General features: G+C 32.0%; 1 protein-coding gene across 1 annotated transcript; it reads left to right on the top strand.

Annotated features, from left to right (window-relative positions):
• Positions 1 to 420: 420 nt before the first annotated feature.
• On the top strand, positions 421 to 12,161 carry LOC148604317 (protein sprouty homolog 2-like). Its single transcript, XM_088548188.1, has 3 exons — positions 421 to 504; positions 988 to 1,090; positions 8,104 to 12,161. The coding sequence occupies exon 3, from the start codon at positions 8,145 to 8,147 to the stop codon at positions 8,940 to 8,942; it is 798 nt and encodes a 265-aa protein (XP_088404314.1). The 5' UTR covers positions 421 to 504; positions 988 to 1,090; positions 8,104 to 8,144; the 3' UTR covers positions 8,943 to 12,161.
• The last annotated feature ends 524 nt before the right edge of the window (positions 12,162 to 12,685 follow it).

Raw genomic sequence — 12,685 nt, 5'->3', positions numbered from 1 at the left:
TTGGCCGTTCTCAGTCTCCGGGACCCTATCGGTCAATCAGACCTTCATACTATACCATAATACTGAGAATTCAGACAATAGTACCAAATATCCCAACTACAAATGGTCTCTTTTTCAGACCTTCTCTGTTCGCGGTCGTGTTTGGAAGTGCACAGATCTTCACCATATGATATACTTTTTGCCCGTTTTTTCTTTAAGGTAGTTACATAGGTCTGTTAAAATGAAAATTCCGCGAATTCATTGATAAATTATTCCTAATATCATATAACTGTGACGATTGGGCGAATCAATATTCATTGAATACCGTCTCTGTGTATATTCATTCATGCGAAAATAGGTTGTTTATTCAGCGGATCTAATGCGCCAGGTAATGAATGAATTTCTGGGATCACGTGTTTTATTAAAACCTGCCTACCCCTACGCTAATTAGAGTAGATTCTTCCACAGAGGTCAACGTGTTGGGTTACGGCACTAAAACCAAATAGGGATTTTTTCATGCGTAAGGTAAGAATTTGACAAAATAGCACTATGAAACAGTTCTTAGTGACAAATATATGATGCATTCTAATTGCTGGATGTAAAATATTCCGAAGTATTGCTTGTTTTATATGGAAAGAACGGTCCATTTCTGCTTCATTCATAATTACGTTGTAGCTGGCTGCGGCTAAAATTATGTGTGTCGTGTATCGCTGGTGGAAAGCAGTGATGTTTTACTGAGCGGGAATACACATTTTCGTAAGGGATTCTTTTTTCGCATGTGATAGTTTAACATCGCACTTTTCGTGTTTAAGGATTGATTGTCGATAGGATTTGTGTTACTCTTCCGAATAGGATGGTTTATTTTCCCGGATTATAATACGGAGTATGGAAAAGTAGGCCGATCAAGGAGTGATTCTATTAACCAGATGTGGATTACTTTATGATCACTTAATTTCCGTTACAACTTCGGATTTGAATTAACTAATTCTACATTTCTGTGTGTTTCAGAGTTCGGATTTACAAAATTTCCATCCAAAACACCAAGAATATATTTTGAAGAATGGATTTGTCAGTGAATTTCACGTTGTGATGTTTTTTTTCTTGTATACAGGTAAATGTCTCCAATTATTTTTCCCTATATTGAGCTTAACACAATGAGAATACATATCCAATTATATTGAAACAATATATAATACTTCAAAGTTGAATAATTTACTACATGACAACATTTATTTCAACTTAATTAACCCATAATCACAAAAAGGGGCAATATACAGATCTATACTGCATTATCATTTACTCTTACTCAAACTTAATCCTGAAATATTAAGTAAAGCTTGTGACACACCACCCCCCCCCAAAAAAAAAAAAGAGACACACCCCTCACCCCCCCAAAAAAAACTGCCTTTATAATGAAAATATATTGAAAAATGGTATTAATCATGTATTAATTTGTTAATTCAACTTGTGTACACTCATCATCTTGTATATGAATGTGAAAAAGATGATCTGATGTTTAAGGCTATAATGGTAATATTAATGCACTGACTATACACTGTTCACTATTCAGTAAGTGTAAAATTATACAAATATACAATGTACATGCACATTAATTACTGTTAAATTTTAAATTTCACCTTATGTACAATTTTGTATTTTAAAGTTGTGAACTAGAATAATGTTTCAATGTTTTTGGGAATGGGAACCTTATGAGTTAATTGGCTATCTGCTCTTGGATATGGAAGTCATATTCAGATTTGTTATCAAACATTAGATTATAAGCCTTAAGACATCTTAAGAGTCAGAGAAACATTTCTTTCTCAAGATTTCTTTAACAACTAATACAAGCACTGTTATAAAGTTTTTGTGTGTTGATTAACTTTAAATAAAAGATTATGTAGCTTTTACTGGGACCATTTTCACTATTATACATTTGTACTTGCATATGTAGATGTACAAATGTACATCTGAACTGGGCTCTTGTCCTGAACTATATAAAAATTCTGTGTATGTTACATACTTCCTAATTCTTAAATAATATTATTTCTTTGACAGAAATTGAAAATGGTTCCTTTCAATAAATTTCTTTAGTAACCTCGGAACAACAATTCTGAATTGTACTAGTTTACTGTATTCAATGAAAAAATTGGAATAATGAACTGCTCCCATTTAAAGTACAATTATAACAAGAATGGGTTTGTTGAAGAGATAACAACACCTATGGGATAAAAAATATAAGCTCAATTTATAAAATACAGTGTACATATAAATACAGTACAGTGTACATATATATGGAGTACATTGTGAATCTTCAATTAATAAATCCGGGACCTAACCAAAGCCAAGTGTGGGTACATGTGTACTCTATAGGTAGGGCAATGAATTTATTTTTAATGAAGTGAAAACAATGAGCAAGGCCAATCAGTCTAATATCATATGAAATGATATTTGATTTGTATGGCAGTAAAATACTGTAAGCTCTACCATTTGTGCTGAGTTGTGAGGGGATTGAGGATAGCAACAATATTATTTGGAAGACCTAAAGAATTTTTACTAGTGAAATATGTGACTGGCTCCTTAATGCATGTATCTGTTTAAGTTCTTGTACCATTCACTGACATGACTGGTCATGGGAAATCTTAAAAGGACACCTATATAATTTATACAGTATACATGTACAATATTATGTGTTGTACAAGTATAATAGTAATGTACATGGACTGTATATTCAATGTCAATTAGTGAATTTGTGGACAACATTTTGTCACCCACTTGTAAATGAAAAAAAATAACACAGTAATTTCATGTTGATTGTAACATCATTTTTTGTCCTGCAGTACATTTGTACATGTACATGTATGTATCGAGAATTTTAAACTAAAAAGGATTAGAATATGCTTATATCTTGATTACCATTCTTGTTTGTCAGATTTTCTGTCAATTTACTTAGTATACACATAGAACTCCTCTTAAAGTGTGTTTTTCTTTTTTTTTGTGGGGAGGGGGGGGTCTGATGAAATTTATTGAAAGTTAAATGATGTCATGCATGTACAATGTACATTAATGTGCATAAAAATACAAAATGTAGATAATTACTTAATATTCTTATACATTACATGTATATGTACATGTACAATGAACTGTATGCTTACAAAGGGAGATAAACTGAATTGAAAGTTAGTTCATGTTCAAAGCCCCAAGTGGAAGCAGTAGGAGAGAATTATTTTGTTACAGTTTGAGATTTGTCCATTGCTCTATAGGCTAATTTTCACTCCATTTGAAATTAAAATTTAAGAATTCTTTTGCAGTACATGCATGTGTACATTGAAATGACCACTAAAATGTGGCCTCAGTCCTGTGAAATCTCTTACTTGTACATGTAATGTACTTAAAACTGAACTTGACTGAAGGTTGGAAAGCTGCAGAAAAAACTACAAGTGGTTCATTAATCTGGTTGTCTTTCTAAATGTACATGTAATAAATTGCTTTAATTAAATTACAAGTGTGTCAGTTCACACCTGTCAGTTCTTATTTAGCAATACATGTACATTTAACTATACGTATGGCATGGATTAGATACATGTACATGTAGTTCTGTCATCATGAGGCTTGACTTTGACCTTTAAAAGATACATGTACATTGTAAACATTATCTCATTTACATTTATAAGTTTTGTAAGGTGTTTGGTAATGTTTTAGATATACAGTATTTATGTATGTACATGTACATAATGTACACTACCATCAACCTAAACCTTAATGTCTCTCAGCAGTCACTACAGTGTCAACTGCTATCTTGAATCCTTTCAATAATTTAATTCTATGTTTTTTTTTACATAATTGAAGTGTTATTTAACTGCTAGAATTATTTGGTACATTCTATTCAGTGCAGAAATCTGAAATGATGACTCTTCTGTGTTGGGTAGAGACATATACTCCATCTCCTGTGTGGAGATTGTAGAATTTAGAGGGATATGGTGAAACTAGATATATGTGCAAAATAGTAAATACTTTCAGGGATCACCAAAAGTTCTTCAAACATTGTGAACCTCAAGTTCTCTATCTTTATACATGTATTTAAGTTTCCATGCAGACGAGGAGACCCAAAAATTTCTTTTATCACTCTTAACATTACTGGATTCTTCATTCTCAAAGGTACACAGGAAACTTGTGATTTAGTTTCATGTACAGTTTACTAATACACTACCACAACTGATCATCTTCAGCTGAGCCTCTGATTTTAGTGGTATTCCTTTGTGGTAAATAAGGGGGTAAATTATGAACATATCTATGAAACAAGCATAAATCTTCTCAAGGGTCAATGTTACACGAGCACTTAAACAAAACTTGGGTTTTTTACTTTAAGTGGTAGAAACTACAGGACTACCAATTTTTTTCTTCATCTTTACATGCATCTGAACATGTACATGTACTATGAATTGGTTTTATTTAGGTTAAGTGAATTAAGGTCAAGGTGAAATGTTTTTACAAGTAATGAGATTTAAGTAGAATTACAAACCTCTACTTGTACTAATTCATTAACTTGCATAGCCATAGAAATAAATACTGTACATAGTATATCAAACATATTAGTTGATGAAAACCTTCAGGTATGTTCAATTTACAAGTACTTCCTCCTTGCAAAAACCAGTTTCATAGTTTTCAAGTACTGAATTCAAAGATATACATTTGTGATGTAGACATTCTTGTACATGTCAGCAAGTACATGTATGCAGCCACATGCTTCATCCATAAATTTTTTGTTTGTTTGTTTTTTTTTTTTTTTTTGTTTCTGAGTTATGAATTTTAGTATGCTTGAGTGAAGGCTAATTAGGTGTGAAAAAAATAATTCTAAAACAATGTTACAATGTATAAATGTATACACATGTACACTTTGCTTATTGGTGGTTTTCAGCTCTCACATATCTACATGTGTATTTTAATTTAGCATGTACACATGTACATTGTAGATTTTCTCTTTGAAAATCATCTACTCTTTCCCAAATATTTTTGTTCTTTCCAAATTAACCATTTTCTTGAATTGCTTAAAGGTTTCATTTCCTGTTATTTTATGTTTTTGAGGGAATGGGGAGGGAAGTTTTTGATAGAATGGTTTTGAGGGAATTGGGAGGGAAGTCATGATGAAGAATAACCTTGACTGGATTTTATATACAATGGTTTGTTAGTGGCAAAGTGGAAAGCAAGTCATGTATGTTGTTAATACAAATGTACTTGTAGTTTCAGAATGAAATATTTTTAAAAATAAACAAAATCCTCTCCCTTGCCCCTTTTGTTTTTGTTTTGTTCTTTTTTTTTGTGACCCTTAGTGTTAACCTGCTACTTAAACTAACTTTTCAGTCACATTACATGTTTGTAGCATGACAAATGTATGCTCTGAGTGTATCCTTATTACAACTATATTGTGTACTGTGCTAGAACAAATCCAAAAGTGTAAGTACTAAATTGTGTAAAGTTAGTATTCACTTTGGAAACATTTTTATTGTGATCTAATTTTTTCTTCCAAAATTTTGACATTTGATATTTTTTTTTGTATCCAAAACCATTTCTTATTTCTTTAATCCCATTCTACCTTAAGTTGAAAATACAAGTATGGTTTCTTTTACCCTGTGCCCATTCCAAAATTTTTAGCAGATTTCAAAGATTAAAAAAAATGTTAAAATGTTAAATGATCTGAACATACAATGAATCCTGTCTAAACCAAACCTTTTTGGACTTAAGATGTAAAATTGGTTTGGTTTTAGCAAGTGCTGTGTTTACCAGTGTTCAAAATTCATTTATAACATGTTATAAATGAATTTTGAACACTGGTAAACACAGCACCTGCTAAAACCAAACCAATTTATGTTTCTTTGCATTGCAAGTAGTCCAGTAAATAACCTAAGTAAACATGCACAAGTATTTATTATACACATAGTTGTTTTTCGACTGTCTGTTTTGAATTGGTTAATATGGTGTTTGTTAAACTTTTGACATCATTGTTTTGGCAGGTTCAGTGCATTCATTTTCTGATTTATCAAGATGCAATGAATTAGGGTATGCTCATTAAGTTTTTCTAGGCCCTACTTTAAGGCATTAGAGCAGTTTTCCTGCTGTTCACACACACATGTACAGGTATGGTTTGGGCATTCGTATGCTGGATGGGGAGATCCTTGTCATATGGACTGGTGGTGGGGAGATCCTTATCCTTAGTTTATTTATAGTTTTATATCAAACTATCCTTTCTTAAAAGGAGATTTTATTGTACAAATGTACATGTACTTAGGTGGATGGGTTAGACAGAAGTTTTCATGTGCATGTACTTGTATATTTCTTTCATCATTTAGGTCACAAAATTGATAAGCACTTTATTGCACTGAAAATTTCATACTGTATTGGTATGGATGTGACACTGGTCTGTCATCATATTTAGAAGATTGCAGATTTTATATACATGTACATGTACTTGTGCTTATGAGAAAAACCTGCATAATGAATACACATCATTAAGTCTTCTTTTCATATGTTGATTAAAAAAACAAAAACAAGGAGTGTAAGTTCAAAAACAAAAACACACTGAATTTTAACTACTGTCTACAGAGGTGGAAATTCATTTCAGCATGACCTCGCTTTCAAAGTGAGGCTTTGTCCCAAAAGAACAAGGGTACATTCTGAATTAAAAGTTCCTTACAGTTTAATTCACAACACTGCTCAGTGCTGTAATTTATTATAGTGGTTTGCTAAAACCAATACTTAATTCATGCAATGTACAGAATGCCTGTTGTGAGACCATTTCTAAGTCATGACTGAATTCACCAATTTTATTCTTGACCTTTTACAATTGATGATATTTTGGCAGCCTACTTTAGTCTTTGATTACCTTTGAAGTGAATAAGAGGCAGGTGTGATTTACTTCCTGGTTTTATTACCTTCAATTTGTTTGTTAATGAAGTGTACACATGACTTACAAATCAATAGTACTTATAAAGACTTGAAATTAATGCTGACATAAACATTATCTGGTGCACGAACCCCCCATACAAGTACTTATAAGTTCTTATCAAATGGCTATTTAATGCTTCATATAATGTATTATGAGCCCAGCCTTAGTAGAATGCATTTTACTAAAACATCTGTCGTGTGGTTTGAGTCACCAACTTTATATAGATGTTGATATAAATTTATAATAGAAAATCGAAGCGGAACTTATGTGGCAGCTTGTCACTGTATATGATTATTTTTAAATGCATGATCAATATTATAAAAAAATGTAGTTATATTTATGGTAAATGTTTCTCACTTTCTTGGGTTTGCAAATAACATGTACAACTATAGTATCAACAATTTTGTTACGACCAAGTTCTTTTTTGTTACGAAGTAGAACTTGTTTAGGCCAGAAAAGTCTCCGTCACATTACAAATTTATCCTATAATTTAAAGAATCTGGAACAAAGTTGTTAAATCATTAATTATAAATTAAACGTGAATGGAATTTAGGATCTTTTTTGAGTCTTAACTAAATGTGTCACTAGTTCATGAATAAGAAGTATATAACAATTCTATAACATGAGGCACAGATATTAAATAGTTTTGTTGGGTTTATTTTTGTACTAATATTTATAAATACAAAATAATGACAGTTTTGTAGTGAAGACAGAAAATATCAGATTGAATATGACAGAGCAGGATGTACTGTTCTGTCAAGATGTTCAAAGCTGACTTTCTTCTGTTCATTGGAAACGTCAACTTGATGTGACATTGTCATTGCAGATTGCTGATATTTTTTAAGTCATTGCAGTAGGCTGAGATAAAAAATATCAGGCAGTAAGAACAATAGAAAAACGATAAAGTTGCCAATAAACTTTAAGCTGTGTATGTATAAAAAGCAAAGTTTGTATATTTGTATGTTTCATTATTTACATATCTTTTTATAACTGTCTTGTATTGATGGATACAGATTGGAAAAAAACAACATTAGAATTCATGTAAAAATGTTTTCAAATTCATAAAAATAAAAAAAAATAAAAAACATGTCATAAAAAGAGTCTGTATTAATCATTTATGCTTATATTTTTGGACATTTAGAATTTTAAGCTGTAATTAAAAACAAAAATTTCTTTTATTTCAGACATACCAGGTGAATAAAACCATGACTTGAGCGATGATGGTATGAGATCGGCGAATAATCGACAGCTGCGCCAACAATTACCGCCTCCCGATGCGGGTAGCGGAGGATTTATTACATTAGATCAAATACGTCCTCACCCAAGGGTTCAAAATGACTACATAGAGAGTCCACCACGCCAAAAACCCACAGGGAATTTAAAGACTATAAGCTCAGGGCAACCTGGCGGAAATGGCAACAGCACAGTATCAATTTTAATACGGGAAAATCAGGTCAATAGGACTCGTGCATTACGTCCATTAAACACAACAATTATCAATGCACCAACATCAAACAATATCTCTCCCCCATTGAAAAAGGAACCTATTAAGGAGGAAGATGAATCAATTATCTGTAAAAAGTGTCACAAGTGTCGGTGTGGTGCATGTACAGAACCGCAGGACTTACCATCAAAGTGGCTGTGTGGAGATGAATGTCACGTAAGTGGACAGTGTGTGGTAGAGACATGTTCTTGCTTCTGTTGTGTACAGGCATTATTCTACCATTGTGGCGGGAAGGATGAACAGGATGCAGACTATGATTGCATGGTGGATCCATGTGCCTGTTGTAGTCAGCCGAACTGTTTCAAACGATGGACTTGTATGGCATTAATGGCTTTGTGTTTGCCTTGTCTCTGCTGTTACTGGCCTATGAGGGGTGGACTTAAATGTTGTACAATGTGCTTCAACAAGTGTCGGAAACGTGGCTGTACATGTAACAGTAAAAAACAAGTAAAAAAAGAAAACGGGTCCCAGTCGTCACGACGACTATTGTTGATTGAATCAGACTCCTCCAGTGCATAATGCATTTGTGATATATTGTCCCATTGTTTTTTTTATTTTTGTTTTTAAGTGCTACCTGTCTGTTGTAAGGATCAACCTGATTGGTCAAACTGCATGTTGTAAGGGTCAACTTGATTGGTCTAACTGCTTGTTGTAAGTCAATCTGATTTGTTTATAGCTATGCACATTTGACCATTTGGAATCAGTTTCTGTCTGTATGCAATAGTGCGGTTCACACCTAAAAAAATGAAATATTCCTTTAATCTATTCAGCTTTATTGAATCTCATTATCATGTAACTTTTATTATCATTGAGAAAGTTAAATATTTACTGTAATTTCTAGTAATATTTTTTAAAATAATTCAGTTCTTTCATTCTAAGGCAAGCCTTATCTCTCATTTATATTATTATGGCTCAACAATCCTTTAAGGCAAGATTTCTGTATATGTTATTGTTTCTATATGCATTGGATAATGATACAAAAATTACTAGCAAAAAGATACATGTAGGTGTTTAGTTAATTAAGTGAAAGCACACATATTTTTCTTGACCTTATTCATATTACAAACTTTTCTCTCTTTGCTATGTATTCAGTGTAACTGTTATTTTCTTACTCTTTTTTTCCCTCATAACTAATATTTAATATTTCAATAAGAATTCAATGTTAGAAGGAAAAAACGTTTTACAATGTTTACATGTTTGAGTTTGTTCATGAGTAAATCTTTAATTGTTGGAAGAATCCTGTTTGTGACAACCAGTAATTGATGTTAATGTTATGATTTTTAGATTTTTTAATCTTTTTTTTTTTTTTTTTTATAGATATCCAGGAAGGATATGAAAGTTTTTGTATATTATTTTTAGATCATAATTTTCATAACAGTGATGTAGTTACAGTTTGATTCTTTTTAGAACTGGAATGTCAAGATCCATAAAGACAAATAAATTGCCATGACATGAATTACAAGTTCATCATTTGCTCTTTCTGTACTCATAGTATTTCAGGGAAATATTGTTTCGTGAATGGTTAGTTTAATTTCCCTTTTTTGAGAGCTTTTGTTTCGTTGCAAACTTGGTGTGTACAGAAAGAGATGTTGGTGAAATGAATAAAATAAGTCAAAAAGCTTCACAATCATGGCCATGTTAGTCTAAGGCTAATCATAGAAGTTATCTCCCTTTATGACTTCTGGTCATGGCAGTAAATAGTTTATGAAATAAATTTAATCAAGTAAGGTAACTTTCATATGCTTATTGTTATGAAATAAATGGTAGATAAGACCATTATTTCAACCATGTGATCTTCTCTCACATTGCAGTTGATATACATGTAAACAAAGATTTTCTCCAATAATTGTGTGAGCTACTTGACAGAATGACTTGCAAATTATTAGCTATTGTTGTTTTAAGTCTTAAACTGAAAAACGTTATGTGAAGTCAGCTTTTATCCTAGAAACAAAACCATACGTTTACAATGTTGTAAGACTCCAGTTTATTGTCAGTTTAAAAAAATACAATTAAAAAAATATTGTATATTTTTTATCTGCTTTTTATCTAGAAGACTCCTGTTTATACTAAACCAAGCAACATCTGAAAACTACTCTTTCTGTTCTTTGTCTAGCTGACTGACCCATGAGATCAATTGTCTGTGGTATAGTGTTTTTGTTCTAGTAGAATGAAATGTACAGTTTCTATGGACAGCTCTGTGTAACATTTACATCCTTCCGCCCTTGAATCACATTCAAAACCACATGCATGTAGTTCTTTTTGTAAGATGGTAGGAGTTGATTGGGATTATTTGTCATGATAGAAAGATGTAGATGATCCACAATGCTGTCCATATTCTGTATTTAGCTTTAATTTTTGTGAGACCAATCTTGTGTTCAGGTTGTTTTAACTCATTTTGTGGTTTTTAGTTTTATCACTGCCATCTTTGTTAATGATTTATCTGCAGAATAAATTATTTTTTAATGATGGTAAACTTTTTTGTTTTTGTTTCAAATGTGATTAATTATTCAATTGGTGTATATTTAATTCTGTGTCAGATTTTTTTTGTAAATATATCTGTTAGTTTGTACATAATGTCAAATCATGATTATCACAAGAAAAGTGATATAATAAAGGGTACAATTTGTGCCCCTTTATGAATGCTTTCAATGCACCAACTAGTTATGTCTGTTTTGTGTGTATTAGATATGTTGTAGGTGTACAGTAACTTGTCACTTGATTATGGTTAAAGGCAAGATTTTTTCAGCAACTACATTTACTTCGTAAACTGGTAGTGTTTTTTTTTATATTTCACTTCAGGTACATGCCATTTTCTGATGATACATGTATATGTATGTTGAAACCATTTCCTTTTTTTTTTAGTTCTTGACAAATGAATTAACTGTCGCCACTGTTTGATTTGGTGTTTTCCAAGTATTCTTATACTTAAAACTTCAGTATTTTAATATATTATTTTCATCTTTTTCTTGGATAAAGTTTGAATTACTCCAATTAACTAATATATTTTACTCAATATAATATACAGTGCATTTACATCTGTCCCATTTGACCATTGCTGAGTGACCTGACAAGGAACGCTATATTTGAGATGAGAAATAATTTCATGTTTTTAAATCATGCTCCACCAACATGAATAAAATTTGTATTGCAGTCAATGTAGTGCAATGCTTTGTATTGTCAAACTGTGGTTAACTGGGGGTAGAAACTCAGATGTTCATGAAATAAAGTGAATATCTCAAGTCTGATGAATTTTGTTCATGTACTCTTGTAAAGGTATAATCTTACTAATTTAAACTACATATACTGGTTGCTACATTTGAAGATGTACATGTAGCTTGTAATTTTCATTTATTCTTTCTGCCACATGGGCTTTATATGAAGTTTAATACCTCTATAGATTGCCTTTATCTTGAAAACATTTCTTATTGTGAAATACAAACCTTAAATAGTTGCTACAATGATGATTGGCCTCTTTATCTAGGGAAGAATAACCCTTTAACACTATCTTTGAATGTGCTATAATTTCTATCATATGTCTCAGATCTGCCCTGTTATTTTAATTACTGGCATAAATAGGACTGCTACACTGTATCTTGCAGAAAAACCACAGAACTTGTTAGAATCAAATTAATTGTTAAACTGTTATAGCATGAAATGTAAATACTAGTGTTGCTTTGTTGTACAGTCAGATCATGTGATGAAAATTGTGGCTGTATGTAAAAGAGAATATAAAGTCTATAGATTTTCTTATTATTACTGGCCTGAGGGGGATGTCCTGTGCTTGATAAATCTATCCCTTATTAGGTAAATGAGCAGTGAGTCTACACACAGTCTGATTGCTTCTGTTGAAGATTCTTGGTTTGGAAGTGGTACATACTGGCCTGAGGGGTTGCTAAACGTTAAACCCCAACAAACACATCGTTAAATACATCGTAAACTCGTTAACTACATACAAAGAACACTCGATCGCTAAATCGTCTTGGGTAAGCTAACAACCACAAGAGTTGTGGCCAGGAAAATAGGAAGATGTGAGTAAAAGTTGGAATCTGATCCGTCAAATAACTTTTCAGAGTGGGTCTGTGAGATGTTATGGAACATAGTACATACTTAGGATTTACGCTCAGTACGAAGGTCACATCTCAAAATTTCGTCTGCATGGGGTTGGACCTTTTCTTTTCATCTAAATATCATAAAACGGTACATGTGAATTCTTCAAAATATACATGCAATGCACTTCAATGTATCAGTTGGGATACACAAAT

This window comes from Perna viridis, chromosome 10 (genome assembly GCF_037379345.1).
Source record: "Perna viridis isolate PV_CMFRI_1.1 ecotype Kerala chromosome 10, ASM3737934v1, whole genome shotgun sequence".
NCBI lineage: Eukaryota > Metazoa > Mollusca > Bivalvia > Mytilida > Mytilidae > Perna > Perna viridis.
The sequence above is the reverse complement of the archived record's forward strand: the minus strand, read 5'-3'. Positions and strand labels throughout refer to the sequence as shown.